The 15,612-nt window shown below is 41.8% G+C and overlaps 1 protein-coding gene and 1 non-coding gene across 2 annotated transcripts; one reads left to right on the top strand and one right to left on the bottom strand.

The window, feature by feature from the left end:
• Positions 1 to 7,690: 7,690 nt before the first annotated feature.
• KPNA2 (karyopherin subunit alpha 2) lies at positions 7,691 to 15,004 on the bottom strand. The gene is made up of 11 exons (XM_061376912.1): positions 14,732 to 15,004; positions 12,683 to 12,798; positions 12,448 to 12,585; positions 12,279 to 12,367; positions 11,244 to 11,512; positions 10,021 to 10,115; positions 9,659 to 9,922; positions 8,816 to 9,049; positions 8,547 to 8,729; positions 8,291 to 8,440; positions 7,691 to 8,192 (listed from the first exon to the last, which is right to left on the bottom strand). Exons 1-11 carry the CDS (start codon positions 14,910 to 14,912, stop codon positions 8,100 to 8,102), a joined length of 1,812 nt encoding a protein of 603 aa, XP_061232896.1. The 5' UTR covers positions 14,913 to 15,004; the 3' UTR covers positions 7,691 to 8,099.
• A 447-nt stretch (positions 15,005 to 15,451) lies between these two features.
• On the top strand, positions 15,452 to 15,524 carry TRNAR-CCG (transfer RNA arginine (anticodon CCG)). The gene has a single exon. It is a non-coding gene; the product is annotated as a tRNA-Arg (tRNA).
• The last annotated feature ends 88 nt before the right edge of the window (positions 15,525 to 15,612 follow it).

Below are 15,612 nucleotides of genomic sequence, written 5' to 3'. Positions count from 1 at the left end.
ATTTCTGCTTATTTATCTATGAAATATTACTGATGATACAATTTCTTTACCAGACTCTTGGAGAACTGGCTTTGTCAAGTGCTTTGAGAGCTACATACTAAGTAATCCAATTGAAATTACAAAGGTTTCCTGAAGAACTACATGTTCCCTTGTGCAACTGCTCTGCAGGACTTTCTGACGTTACTTGGTGAATGAAGAAACTCATCCTTAATTTATTTGGTTGCTATAAATAGGTTCATAAAAGACCTTACAGAATCAGACAGTTAGAAACAGTCTCCTCTGAGTGACATGTTTCAGGAATTTACTGCTGTACTACAACATCTGTCTCTAGATATTGTCTGATTCAACTTGACAGTGTGTATTTGTCCCAGTGGTATTCAGCTTAGACAAATGAAGTGTTAATAGGAAGACTGTCAGCCCAAACAAGTATCTAAAAGAGTTGACATACAGCATTAGTTTTGACCATATCGTATTATTTAGCCACTCAAGAAAAACCAAACTTTCTCTAATTTTTCTTATCCCCTGTGGCCCAGCATCAATCTCAAATAAGCATTTTGTTGCCTGCAAAAGATGAGCTGCAAAATACATATTTTAAGTCTCTCTGAGTCTTAATTATGCTGATGCTGAGAGCGGGGTGCCACTGACAACGATGCTAAAAGCTGACTCAGTCCTGCTGCTATAAATTCACCCCTTAGATACTTAAACCAGCCCTCACTGGATAGTTCTGATTTTCTATGTTTCTTCAAGCAGGTGGAAGTTTTTTCCATGTATCTCAAACAAATCACTTCCAAAGATTGTAATTCAAAAGATAAAATTAATTCCAGGAGATTTATCGAATTCTAACAGTTATTGTGTACTTTTACAGTAATTCAGTCTGTAAGTTTCATAGACAAAAATAGCTAAAAAGCCTTAACCCCATGAGATTATTATTTTCTGCCATGGGGAAGCAATGACTGATTCAGAATGAGCTGTTGCAAGATGTGCATAGCACATACAGTTTTGTGGATTACTAAAGAGAACCCTGGCTAACTGGCTTTAGAAGCTCTCTGCTGTGTCTTACATTAACAAGCCTGTGGAGATTTATAAAAACGCCCCATGAAAACTAAATCTATAAATAAGATCAATCATGACACAAAAGCATTTGTAGATTCAATAAAAACAATAATCTTTTTTTAATAATCCAATTCCTAACATTTTCTGAACTGCAGAAATACTCATCCACAATCTGCACTAGCTTTGTCATGCTTTAACAGAATCACCCACAACTTCACTGTGAAATCAATTTGAGAGGATTTAAGAGAAAGTTATCTCTAAAATAATTTCATCCCAAAAATTTTACAGCAAGGTTGCATGCCAGACCAGAACAGCACAGATATTTAAGTAGGTTAGTGGGTCTAGTGAAGTGCTGAAAGTAACCTGAAGCAAAATCTGTCACCATGTGTCTTGAATCATTCCTCTATTCCACTCTTGAAACCCTTTAAAAATAGAACCATAGGAAAGGTGATGGGTTTTCTTTCTTTTCTTTTTAGCAGCAGAATTCAGGGGCAATATAGCTAATAAAAGATGCCATCAGAGGTAATCATCCTGCAAGCAGATACATCCAGCCCCTATTTGCATATGTACTGATTTATCAACTGCAAAATTATAGGGGTTTTTTTGAGCAAATGTGACATCTCATTTGTTCTGCAGTGCCTTGTGCAGTTTGGTTGCTACAAATCTAGCAGTTTGGATTATACTGCTAGAGAGACATTATGTTCCAGTTTGAATCTAATACACAGTTGTTAGCTATGAGGAAGAAAGCTTTTGCTTTAGTTAAAATGTTCTTTGGGGGTTTTTGTCTTGTTTATTTATATTTTTGGAACTGGAGCACACTGGATTCTGCTGACAGCTGCAAATCCACTGTGCAATACAGTAGATCAAATGTTGTACATAAGCAGCAGTGTAAGATATCTGCATATGCTATAGGTTATACTGAACAGAAACTTTTTAAAGGTAGTCTGGACAAAAGCTGGTTGCAGACTGGGATTAATCTATTTTTTTCTTATGTAATTTCTAGGATTATATGCTATTAAAATTGGTTTTCTTAGATTCCCATTGTGAGTCTTCCTCAGTCATCTCTGTTTTTCCTTTCTAACCCAATTTAAATCTTGCAGAGTTGTTACTATTCCTCCTCTACTTACGCTCTCCTTTTCTAATCTATGTCTGGCCCCAGAATGCAGGTGTTGATCTACACTACAGTACAGATGGGGAAATAACTTAAATTTTAGGAACTATACAAGAAGAAAGAGTTCTGCTTAATCCACGTCAAATTTTGCCAAGCAGTTATTCAGCAATGGAATGTGGATGTCCTGTCTGTCCCATCCCCCCGCCTTTATTTTCATAGATTGGTAATGTTCTCTCTATTGTAAGCTATATGATTGCAGTAATGGGCTTTTTTTCTTTTAGCCATTAGGGGAAAGGAAATGACATATGGAGAGAATTCAAGTCCCTCCTCATTCCTAGAGAGTCTATCCAGAAAGTTAGTATGCAGAGCTCCATCCAAGTGTCGTTTCCTGCTCACAATTGGGAAGGGGAGCTGGGGGTGGGAGGAGAAATGGATACGTAACATTAAATTGCTGCTTCTGATTAACAGCAACATTCTGCAAATGATTTCACAGCATTGCTTTGAACAGAATTGAATGTCTGCAGCCCAAGTATGTGTAGCAATCCACTGATGAAAGAGCTATTTTTACATCTGTTTCATATAGTGGGTAAAATGAAGTGATTTGGGTGGTGGAAATGTGCCTTGGAGATTATTCAAGATTTTCTGATAATTCTATACCTCAAATCTTCCACATGCCCAGAGAGCAGTATTACATACTCTTGATATTATAGCTATTTTACTACTCTGAACCTGTATACAAAGCAATCTGCTGCAGCTAAATGAGGCAGCTTTCCACTATTTTTCATATCAAATCACTCCTTCAGAAGATGATCCCATGATATTCATTTCACATTGCAATGCAAATTAAGTTATGAAGTAAAGTAGAAGGCTGTCTCTTCTGTTGAGCGCATCCAACCTCTTCCACAGTGAAATAGGTGCCACTGATTTTGCTTTTAATATGTCAGTCAGTTGAAACTCTCTTCCTGATATATGTATGATTTATACATCACTTCTGGATTAGTGCCATTGTTTTATTTAAATGATTAGCACAACATTTTAATATTGTCAAGCAAGTTCTGCTTAATAAGAATTAAAAAGATTCTTTTCCACCCTGCTTTAATTTTTCCTCTCCTCACCCCTTTAAATCTCAACTCCACTTCCCTCCCACTAATGACACTCCCTAGGGCAGTGGGTGAACTGCAACCTGGAAACAGGCCATGGCTCTTCCACGAAATCTTCTGGCTTCTGCGGAAGAGCATCCATTTCCTGGAGCCAGTCGGAGACAGACAGTGCTCTGCAGTCAAAAACAGGACTGGAATCCAGTGACCCTTAGTCCATATGAAGTGCTACGAAACTCACAGCAAATCAATTCTTTCTTAGCTGTCTACATGCTGAGTTCCTGCCCGACTCTTATCAGTGCCATGCTGTGGATCGATGAGGAAGTGTTTTCCGAGCACAATGAACAACATTGTAGCTTGAGTGTTCTTGTGAATGCTTTTTCCCCCTGAAATTTGCAATTGGGTTTGGTACATCCCTCCCAATCTCAGGAGGGGTTACCCAATTCCCTCTTAGACTCTTCTCTTAGCACAAAAGGCACACTTGCCCTGAAGAAGAGTCAAGAATAAGCTTTTCACTCAGGCCAAAGGGTTAATGTATTTCTTAATCAGGTTTTAAGTGAAAGTCGCAACATTTTTCTCTATAGGCCAAATATCACCTGTCAATGAACCTTCCTTAATTACTTCTGTTTTGAATAACAGTGTTTTCAACAAATTGTACACACTCCCAACATTTAGACTTGTGCTTAAATGTTATATCATACCTTATCACAAAAGAGACTCAATAATCCTGAGATTATCCTTTCGCTGAATATAGGGTTATCATGACCAGAGGTGCCATAGGTTAACTACAGGAATGGAGATCAGGATTCCCAGGCTTCAAGCTAATTGCGCCAGCTACTTTTTGAACATCTATGGATAACATTCTTGTATCCCAGTTAGCTTTGCTGTAAAATAGATTTAGAAACATAAGAGATCAGTAAAATATCGTTGGCTAGAGAGTTTCTTTTCCTGTACACTTACAGCTGTTCCTTTTTGTTCATATACCACTGCAGTTCTGTGCAATTTAAATCATTCTGTATAGAGCAGCAGGAAGCAGCTTCGCTTAAAAGAATATTTCAATCTAAATCACAGGGAAATAAAGAGTAGGTTTCTCTTAATTTAACCATTTCTAGCTTTTCTAAAGTTCTTTCTGTAGAAGAAAGTGAGCAGACATGCTATTGAACAGGACTGCAAAGCCTCTATTCTTTTTACAGCACATCTGGGAAGAGCAGGTAGAAGCAAGCACACAGGCAGCATCTCCTAGCAGCAGAATTGCAGAGGTGGTTATGTTTGCTGAGATCTTATACTGAAATCTTGCCATCACTCTACAGATAAAATGGCATTAGCAACAACTGCATTCCAAGCCAGTTGATGTCAGCAGGGGTCTGTTATTGTTGCTCTCAGCACAGAGGAGTTGGCAGACTGACACATAGACCACCAGACATTTATTCCAGCCCTTGTCCTGAATTAGGCGTTTGCCAAATAACAAAGGCTAGCTCTTAAATCAGGCTGGGCAACACACACACAAAACCACAAAACAAAACCCCAAACAACAAACCAAGAACCAGGAGCAACAACAATTCTCTCCCTTTTTGCTTCTACCACTTTTTTAAAGCTAGAAATGCAGCCCAATGGGTGACTGTGATCCTAACCTCAGAAATAGTTTGCATTTTCTTAGAATAAGGAGTGACTCACTCCAGTCACTTACTCATAATCACTGTAGATTGTTGCTTGTGGAAATACATGCTGCCAAGAACAGGGCTCATTGGTGGATAGGCTGAACACATTTTTCTTGGATAAAAACAAAGTCTCAGTCCCCAGAAAGTTAATTATTAAGCCACTGAGCTGTCAGGCATCTACAGAAGAATGTGCAGTGTTCTACTGTTAACTCTAAGGTATTAAATTCTGAAACAACTACTTCAGAACAAAAAAAAAAAAAAAAAGGTGGAAATAACACTATTAAACAAGTGTTATGCATTCTTATCCCTACAGAAAGTCAAATTAACTGCATATATGCCAAAAAGCAATTAAAGCAAGTTTAAGGTAATAGTACCCTGACATATCACTTTTATATATTGTCATATACCTTATATTCAGTATTTAATCAGAAATTATCACATACTATGCCTTATATTGAATATTTAATCAGAAATTAGCACATAGACGTTTCCTGTTAGTATAAGAGGTGCCCCAATAGATTTTACCTCACTATTTGTTTAATAGGAAAATTAAGTACATCATACCTGAACAGTGCAGGCTGGCTGAAACTCTGCATCAACCGCCTAGAACCAAGGGAGACCTTGAGGCTGCCTGTAGCACCCTCTACCGGAAAATGCCATATTTTACAAAGTGAAGAAATGACTCAAGAATTGTTTCACAAGTCTTTACCCTTATAGACCCACAAACAAAGTATGTGGAATCAGAGGTTTCATTTGTGAAAGCTGAATTTACATATTTGCATTTGTATAGGTTAATTCTCTCAGTTCTTTACAGACACCGAAAAATCATTATGTTAGAGCTGATGCTTTGAAGTTAAAGGGCACACACAACCTCACTGGAGATGGCTTAAAAGCCCTATTTGGTTCGTTTTTTGCCCCAGAACATCAATCAAAGGCTTTGGCAGTGCAAGGCAGATGGTTCTTTCCTCTTTGCAGGGGTAGTGCTAATACCAGAATGTGGCCCCAAGGGTGTTGCAGAGACTGTGGTGTCAGACTTGAGGTCTGCTTCTCAGTCTGGCACCGTCTACAGCTTTTTCTGCAGGTGCTGATGCCACCTGCAATCTCTCCCATTAATACAGAAAAGGCAGGCAGGGCTGGGAACATGCCACAGCCACAGTTCAGTCTCACCCTTCATTTGGCAGCACAGGCACAAAGACAGAAGGTTAGTCTCACTGATATCATCTGCTCAACCAGAAGATGCAGTAGGGTTACAACAGCTAATGGTCCAATTATCTTTAGAGATTCCTATAGTAAAACTTATTACTTATTGCAGCTTAGTTCAAATAGTATAGTCAAAAGTATAAAGTCATCATTAATCAGTGATTGTTGCAAGATGCTATCTTTAGTGGCAGGTACCACACTATTAACAGCAACATGAGCAGCTTCAAGGCAGTTTTCCAACCTGGACAGAGGAAATACCTGGACTCATACAGCTTAAAGAACTCGGCAGAAATGTGCTTGTGCTAGTGCGTTCACAAGTGATTGCTCTGCAGGAAGCATTATTGCTGCTTACCTAAAGAAGAGATCAGAATATACATGCAGACAAGTTATCTGCTACCTTTTGTGACATTATCATCACCTAGCAGCACCTAAGACCCAAGCAAGTTGCTTGCACAGAGAAGTTATGTGGGTGCAGATGTAATTATCAGCCTCCAGTGAGGGAAGGCACCATTTTTGCCAGCAAGTGTAGTAGACTTGCACCATGATAATGGAGGCTAGAGCAACATCTTTGACACTAGCAATAACTTAAAGAAGTCTTTGGTAACAGTATGGGAGAAGGATGTAAATTTAAATTCTTCATTAAGAATACCTGATCTTAAAAGGACACCAAAATCCACTTATTATATGCATATGCACTTTAAAACAGACTTGAAAGCACACAATAAGCAGATTAATGCACACCACCAGATTCCTTCATTAGATTCACTATGCAGAATATAAGGGTTTTTTTGGTTTTCTTTTAATTCCCCCTCTATAAAAGCAGAAACAAAGCCTGGGGGAACTCTGGGAGAATTACCTACTCCATAGTTTTATGCCCTGCCTTCAGTTTTATAAAGGTGACATTGACTTCTCCTGCAGCACCATAACAGCTAGAGGACCTCAACAAGCCGAGTCAATATAGTTAGACACATGGACTCTGGGGAGGTTCCAGTTAACAAGATCTCTATCTAAGGTTTCCCAAAAAGCTGAAAACCAGGACTACTACAGTCCTTCCTCTCCCTGCACTACCTTCCTCTCTCCCAAACCCCTACTGTGCACAACCATACTTAAAATCAAAGTTACTGCAATTAAAGGTTTCAGAAGTAACAGGACAAAGCCTTAATTTTTGCCCCCTAGAACAGGCAACTGCTTCAAAGCGTTTACTATGCTCTATGCTAAGACTACGTGAGCATCCTTACAGTTGGATAACTGCTGTACTTACCTCTCCTCCACACTATTACTTACAGTTTAGTACTACTACAGTCTTTAAAAGGCAGAAAATAGTTTAGCTCAGTTATGAACATGGTAGAACAAATCAGAGTTCTGTAAGAGATATCTTGAGAGAAGCAGCAGTTTGTTTGTTCTGCAGTAATAGATGACTGCTATATACATAAGTGGGAGCTTGGAGTGACCAAGGTTAAAACCAGTCTTGAGAGCTGAATGGTTCAGACCTGCATTTTTGCAATTCTAAGTTTTTGATGAAGAATACTTACCCTATAAGTCACCTTCTGAGAAAGCAATTGCCAGTTAAATTTAATGTTTTGATATCACTTTATTGAACTTCAAATATAAACCCTCTTTAAAAGCCTACTCAGTGTATTGATTACAATAACGGGTTATGTAAAACATAACAAAAGGTTTGCACAGTAGTGGCTTGTGCTTTGCAAGAAGCCTATATTGCCCACTCACTTGCATTCTTCTCCCCAACAGGAACAGTAAGACAAAAAGAGAACAAGTATTTACAAGTATATATCAGAAAGAATGAAGTTTACAGTTAGAGATTCACATATGTACAGTTTTGAACTGTTCAAGTATGTTTCAGTTGGACAAAGTGCTACAGGCCACAAAAAAACCACAGTAAAAAGAGGAACTATTAAGACAAAGAGGAGGCAGTCACTTGTGTGCCAAACAAGTTTTAGGTGGTTGCAACATACACACAATCTAGAAGTTGAAAGTATCCGGAGCATTGCCCTGAACTTGGAAAGTGTAGCTAGCAGCAGTAGACTCTGGTACAACATTTTGGTCTTCCTCCTCCTAGAAGAAAGGGAAAAGAGTTTTGAAATAGCAGTAGCATATTAACCTAGTAATCACTGCTACAATAGAGAAGAAAAAATTGTCCTGCAGACACTTACCTCTGCTGAGAAATATTTCTCAATCAGGGTGGACGAGGCTTTGTATACTTGTTCATTTTCATGTGACTGGAGAGCTTCAATTTTGTCTAGACCCCCACACTCCTCAATCATGAGGCAAAGTTTTTCAGTCTCGTTAATCTTCTCAGCAGCCTGCAAGACAAACATGGAATAACCTCAGGAAAGATGTATGGCATCAGCTACTGGGGAACTATTAGCAACAGCTTGAACAGTGATTGAGTATACTGCATCCACTTACCAAGAAGACATTAGAAATAGCATCCAGGATAACCAGCACAATTTTGCTGTCTTTAGCTGACAGGAGATTCAATAGTGGTTCAACAACACCAGCCTGAACAAGGTACACGATCTGCTCAATTGTTCCACCACTTGTGTAGTTCGCCACAGCCCACACAGCTTCTTTTTGAGATTTGAAATCCCCCTGTGAAGATAAATGCAGTGTATTTGAACACAGATAGTAGTAGCAATAGCAAAAGCTTCAGAGTAATAAATACAGTCTTTGTTTACCTTCCTCAGAATACCAATGAGATAAGGCACAAGACCATGGTCTATAACTCGCTGAATCTGATCCTGGCGCCCAGCAGTGATGTTGGACATCGTCCATGCTGCTTCTTTCTGAATGTTGTTTTTATGATGAGAGAGGAGACTTGGGAAGACAGACAGTGCTCCCGAGTCAATAACAATCTGTGTCTGCTCATCAGTACCAGTGACAATATTTCCTATGGCTCTTAATGAAGGAGTCTGAAACAAACATGAAAATAGGAAAATTGGGATCATTGAATCCATGTTTGAATACAGCCATACTTGATGTCCCTATGCTCAAGCCTGCTGATTTAACAGCACAATATGTTATTACTGATGAGTTTTAACCTCCTTTAGCATACTATAGGCAGACATTAAGCATACTAGAATTGCAAACCTTCCAAGGCCAATCTACAAACAACTACTAATTATAGAGCTTAGGAAAATTATCTTCCAAGTATTAATGCAGCTTTACTGTATGACAGTTTTAGTGTTCAAACCCACTTCCAAATACAGTCCCTAGAATCTGGATTTGTAACAGCAGTTTAGAGTTAAAAGCAAGCTTTAAAGGATGGCAATTGTGCTGATTTGTGTGTTAAATCCAATGATTATGTAAAGAAGCTCAATAGGCATCAACAGCAGTAGTTTGTCTCATGCAGGGCAGTCTCCAGGAAAAATAACAGTTCAAGTCTTACCTACACAAAGCCTAGAACCAAGCATCTGATTTATGTATAAAAAGAAGCATTCAGTCACATGAATGCTAGTCTAACTGCAGCCTTATCCATTACCCAAATCAAGCAAGAGCAATCTGCATGCCTGATAGCTTACCATTATTGGCAGTTCACTACATCCCAGGAGCTTCACAAGTTGTGGCACCAATCCAGTTTTCACTACAACTTCTATCCTGTCATTGGAACCATCTGTTAGATAGGAAAGCGCCCAGCAAGTGTCTGCTAACACCTCATGGTCATCATGGTGCAAGAGCCGAACAAGAGTTGGAAGAATCTGCTGAATGGCTTCTATGGGTGGTGCAGGATTCTTATTACGACACAGGTTTGAGAGGGTCCAGGTAACATTGCGTAAATATCCAGACTGCAAGGGTTGAAATAAATGGTTAGCAACTGTTCAGTTACCTGAGCTATTTTACCCACTTATTAGTAACTGTAACTTCAATCATACTGCACACTTACAGCTAAGGAAGAAAGATCAGGAACAGCAAGTAGACTCAGCAGTGGCTCTATTGCACCAAATTTAATAACTAGATCTCTATAGGTAGAACCATCCCCTGGGAAAAACAGAAAAAGAGACAGATGAATACCAAAATAGAGGGACATGTGCACATGGTTGTGTGTTAAAGAATGAATTATTCTACTGCTAGATAAGAAGAAATAGGAGGGAAAAATGACAATTGCCATGGTTAAGTCATATGCCAATCACATGTTTTTCTAGCCTCAGTGGCTTGACTTTTTTCTCTGTTGGAAAAAGAGGTAGTTTAGCATACGTTCTCTATACAGCTTTTCTTGGAGTTTTTAACTAAGCAGGGATTTAGGCATTTCTTTGAAAATATATCTAAGTCCTACCACTAGAACAGAGCTTTTCCCATAATATGGAACTTAGAATCCATGATAATCATTGGTTGCATGATTGGGGTCTATAGCATAATGCTCATGGAATGCCAAAGTTTGACTGAACTCTTCTATTGCAAGGTACAAAAAAGTACCTTGTAATTAAGTTTAAGAACTCTAAGGAGAAACTTTAAAGCTTCAATCAAACAAGACTTCTATGAGCTCATTTCCTCTGTGTTGAAGATTCGCTATTCTCTTTAAGGCACAGATGTTAGAAAACATCATCATACACCAAACATATTTAACTATATTATTATTTACTTTTTTAAAAAAAGGCTGGGAGCCAATACTGGCAGATGAAGTAATCCTGAAAGGTGTATGAGGAACTTCAATATTAATACTCTCACATCAGTAAGTAGCTGTTTCAAAGCATGGAATATTGGCCATCACATACACAATTATGTGTGCCATCTGGTTCCTCCCTTCCTCCTTCTAGTCAACATACAGACCAGAGCTGACTGGCAAGACACAAAGCCAACAAGATAAGGGACAAAGCCCTATGTTGTAGCATGGCTATACAGCTCTATCAAAACTGAACTGAAGTGTGGAAGCAGCCCACACAACACAGCACAACCCATAGGTTGCCAGGCATTGTCTGAGACATCTTATACCAGGTCTGAAGATAAACTACTGTCTGTAGCATACTCCACATTGCAGAGCATGCCTTGAACACCATTAAGGCAGTTTCTCAGACACTCAGCATGCTGCATGACATGTCAGTAGTAATGTCCTCCTATTTTAAATAAGGGAACACGTCTGAAATGCAGTTGTGTAGCATACTGACATACCTGCAATATTTCCCAGTGCCCACACAGCCTGTTCACTGATGTGAGTATGTGGAGAGGCCAGCAGTGAGATAAAGGCTGGAATAGCCCCTCCATCTACCACTGCCTTTGTTTGTTCTGATGTGCCAGAAGCAATGTTGGTAAGCGCCCAGGCAGATTCAAACTGAATAGGAATACAGTCTGCTCTACCCAAGAAGGAGACCAACTTTGGAATCAGACCAGCCCGAATTATGCTGTCAATTGGGGGCTGCTGCTCTCTTGAGAGGAGTTTCCTAAGGAGGAAAACAAAGCATTATTTTTGCTGCAAAGATCTGAATAACAGATTAAACAGTATAAAGATCTATATTTTAAAAAGGAAAAAGTTTAACATTGTCCTAACATTCAGGAAGGCAACACAGCATGATATGAAGAAATACAGACAAGCTGAGTGCTAGGTTCCTAAATCTGTGTTAACATTGGTTTTGGCATGTCCTCACTAAATGAGAGGTTCTGCTGAGACTCTGAAATAAAGCAGACTTACAAGAGTCATAAAACATCTGAATTGCTAGAGATTGCACAGCAGAAAACTTAACGACTGCCAGAAGCAGCACTGCAACAGTATATAAGCTTGCTAAAGTTAAGTTTTAGATTTGGAAAGAGAAAGAAAAGTTTGCATTCTTCAAACCTCTGTCATCATCCTGTTCATGTAATTCTAAGGTGTATCACTGCACTCAAACATCATAGTCAAGTGTTAAGACAGTTTAAAAATATCTTTGCTATAACAAGGGATTTATTATTGTAACTCCTATAACTCCAAGATGGACTACTATTTATTTTGACACTTCAAAACCACTAGAAAGAATTTCTATTTCCTAGTAAAATATTCTGGCTCTTTTAACACTCAAAAGCCGTATGGCTTCAATAAGGCTACGACTAAGGTAAGCATACCTATACATTGTACATAAAGCTGACTCAGGTATTTGTTGATCATAAGCCAATTCTTTTATGTTGCCCAAAACTGGCTTGTGCAGCTGAATAGGTTACCTCTAAACTCCTTACCTGGCAGCTTGAGTAGCCTGTAGCTGAATCTCTGTATTATTATTATTAACTCCTTTGACTATTTCTTCAACTGACCAGTGTGCTGAAACCTGTACAATAAAAAGATACATGAATGCTTTGTTGAGAGAGGCATGTGTCTTAAGCATACCTGTTCCACATACCCACTTACCTGATTGCTTCTGTTTTCCTGAAGGGGAGAAGTAGCTTCATCTGGAAAAGTGCTAACATTTCTTCTTTTAAGCATCTGGTCATCTTTTTTAGCTTTCCTCAGCTCTACATTGACTTCAATACGCCGCCTTCTCATTTCCTAGAGGATATATGTTCATAATAAGTTCTCGGCTTTTACAACTCATGTTTAAAGAGATAATGGCTAGCTGAAGTATTAATGGCATCAAAATACTCACTGTAGCATCCTTTCCTTTGTTCTTGAATCTGTTCAGTCGAGCTGATGGTGTATTGGCGTTTTCATTAGTAGACATCTTGCTTATTAGATTTTTGAGAGAAACAAGTAAAACCAAGCCTAGAAACAGAGCAAATAAACAGCAAGTTTACTCCATAAGAAGTGAATTTAAAAACCAGGATCAGTACTTGATAATGAGACACTTTTCCATATTAGATATAATAGCAGCCTCTGACTTAAACACCTAGATGTCACAATAAGCACTAACAAAAAAAGCAGTAGACCCACATACATTGTTTTAAGACACAGCCACAAACACTAACAGAATCACTGTTAGAAGCAAGATTGCTATTGCCTCCCGCAGACAGCACACATACTTTTAAGCACTATTTTCACTGTGTTGTATATCTACAGTGCACAGGAACCCCATCCAATCCCACCTCGAGCCTTTTTTATGGCAGCTGCAAGATCCCTCACTAAGCAAGTCCCCACCGGGGAGGGCTTGCAGCCAGCACCATATAGCACCAGCTATGCCGGTAACGACTCAGGTCCGTGCACCATGGGCCGGTTCCACCGTGACCCACTGCATAAAGACCTAGCTTCGCTTTAGTCACAACTCGGCACACACAACCCGCTCTGAGAGGCACTGCCAGGCGGCAGTCTGTGACCACGGAGACCTGATAAGGTCCGTAGGGACCACCAGCCTGCCCTACCGGCAACAGAGCTCAGGCCCCTCTGACAGACCAGCGCACAGCCTGCACCCCCGCCGCCCCACCCGGCTTCTCGCTCCGCTCCCGTCCCCGGGCACCTCCACCGCAGAGTCCGCACACAATCCGCTACTGCACAGCAAAGCACCGCTCCCCGCCTGCGAGCACGCTGTACTGCCCACGACCTCGCCAGGCGGGATTTAAATTTCCCGCGCCCTCGCCCTACCATTGGCTAGTTCGAGCCATAGCAAGTTCTCGATTGGCCAGTTTGAAATGAAGCTCATAACGCGACGAAGGGGAACGAATCTCCACCGTGCTCCCGGAAGGATTGACCCGACGTCACGTAGGAGGGCACCCGTCCCCGCCTCAGCACTACAACTCCCAGCATCCAACGCGCGGAAAGGCGGCAGCTGCATGAGCGCGGCTGGGGCCTGCGGACGGCGCACGGCATGCTGGGAGTTGTAGTTACACAGAGCCCGGTGCTGAGCGAGTAGCGGGGACCTACAGCCGGGAGTCCGGGGGGCGGGGGGGCACCGGGGACCAAGAACCAGACGGCCGGGGGGTGCTGTACCCCTGGATGGGTGCGAAAAGGGAAGTTTTCACGCTCTTGAGGGGTTTGCGGCGTTAGCGTGCTGTTTCCTCACATACAGCCCAATTTCTACCTCAGCAACCATCAAGTCACCTCAGGCTTTTCTTGAGCCCCCCCCCCGCCCCCGCCTTTGTCTCCATAAACGCGGTGCTAAGAATTTAACGTTAAGATTGCAATTGAAGGCAATTCAACAGCGATCAGGGCGGATCGAAAGTAAATCATTTGCTAAACATATCTAAAAATAAATCTGAACAACAAAAAAGCCCTATACCCGCCCTTGTGTCATGCCCAGAAAATCAGCAGATCTGGGATTGTTTTCCAATTCCAAGGGATGGAATACAAAAGCACACTTTGTCTCACAGATAAAATTCAAACCATAAAACCTGGGGGAAAACATGACTCTGTCAGGAACCGTCATTTCAACATCCATAATAGACAATTCAGAGAAGCGTCAGAGATACACTTTTGACACTTGCGTGTGGTAAAACACTGCATTAAACCGTTTATGCTGATCTGCAGACGCACACAGGCTGACAAAGATGTATGCAGAGGAGGAGGAATTGTCAGTGTCTTTTTACATTGCTGTTGTTGGGCCTTACAGTTCTGAGTTTTGTAAAAATGAAATAAAGATCAGGAAAACATTTAAGCAAGAGCAGAGAAGTCATGAGAGGAGAAAGTGCGTCACAAGTAGAGATACTGAAAAGGCCTAGTTTAAAACGAAAAAGGCAGCTCAAGAGTAGAAACTGAGGTAAAACACCTGCTATACAGAAGGACTGAAGGGCCTCTGTGAAGAAAGTCCATAAATGTCTGGAAAATCTGCGGTCCGGAGCAGCGAACCTGGGCGAAGGAGTGCGCTGGGATGGGTGTTCCAGGGCAGGGAGAGAGCTGTCCCCGATCTGGAAACTCGAGGTGTCTGTGGGCCGATATGGGCTGCACATGGTTTGGGGTGGGAGGTGCCACAACTTGAAAGGCTGTTATCAATGCAGGAAAGCGATAAGGAGGTGAAGGAAAAGGGTGCGAATGGCCCCACCGAGGCTAAGCTGCTGCTGAGGCGATGCAGCCCCGACGCGGGTCTCCTCAGGCGAGCACGCGCGCAGGACACCGCCCTCGCGCCGCGCTGAAGGAGGCTGCCGCCGCGCGTGACGGGCCCTGCGCGCGAGACGGGAGGGGGGGGGGCGGGGCTGACGGCACGAGCCCAGCCCCTGCCGGCGCTCGCGCGACCCTAAAAGGCGGGGCCACGAGGCTCGTGGAGGAAGGGTTGCTCCCTGACCAATGTGCTGCAAGGAGGCGTGGCAAAAGGATCGCCCTGCCCAATGGGCTGCAAGAAGGGAGCGTCTGGGGCGGGGCTTTGGTAAATGAGCGGGTGGGCGGGGCCTCCCTGTCAAGAGCAGGTAGAACATGGAAGCCCCCTCAGGGGCGGAGCCAGCGCCGGCCGGGCGGGGCTCTTACCATGCAGCGCTCGGAGCTTTTGCTGGGTGACCCAGTGGCCTAATGGATAAGGCATCAGCCTCCGGAGCTGGGGATTGTGGGTTCGAGTCCCATCTGGGTCGTGCCGCAGATGTTTTGTGGCGCTGCGGTAGATTCAGCACAAAGGATGCGCGGGCGCTCTGTGAGTATCTCGTCTAACACTTTTATCCG

The sequence above is a fragment of the Neopsephotus bourkii genome, unplaced genomic scaffold (assembly GCF_033783945.1).
Source record: "Neopsephotus bourkii isolate Nb327-2 ecotype Australia unplaced genomic scaffold, CSIRO-AGI_Nbou_v1 NB_1749, whole genome shotgun sequence".
NCBI lineage: Eukaryota > Metazoa > Chordata > Aves > Psittaciformes > Psittacidae > Neopsephotus > Neopsephotus bourkii.
This window is presented reverse-complemented; position numbering and strand designations above follow the sequence as displayed.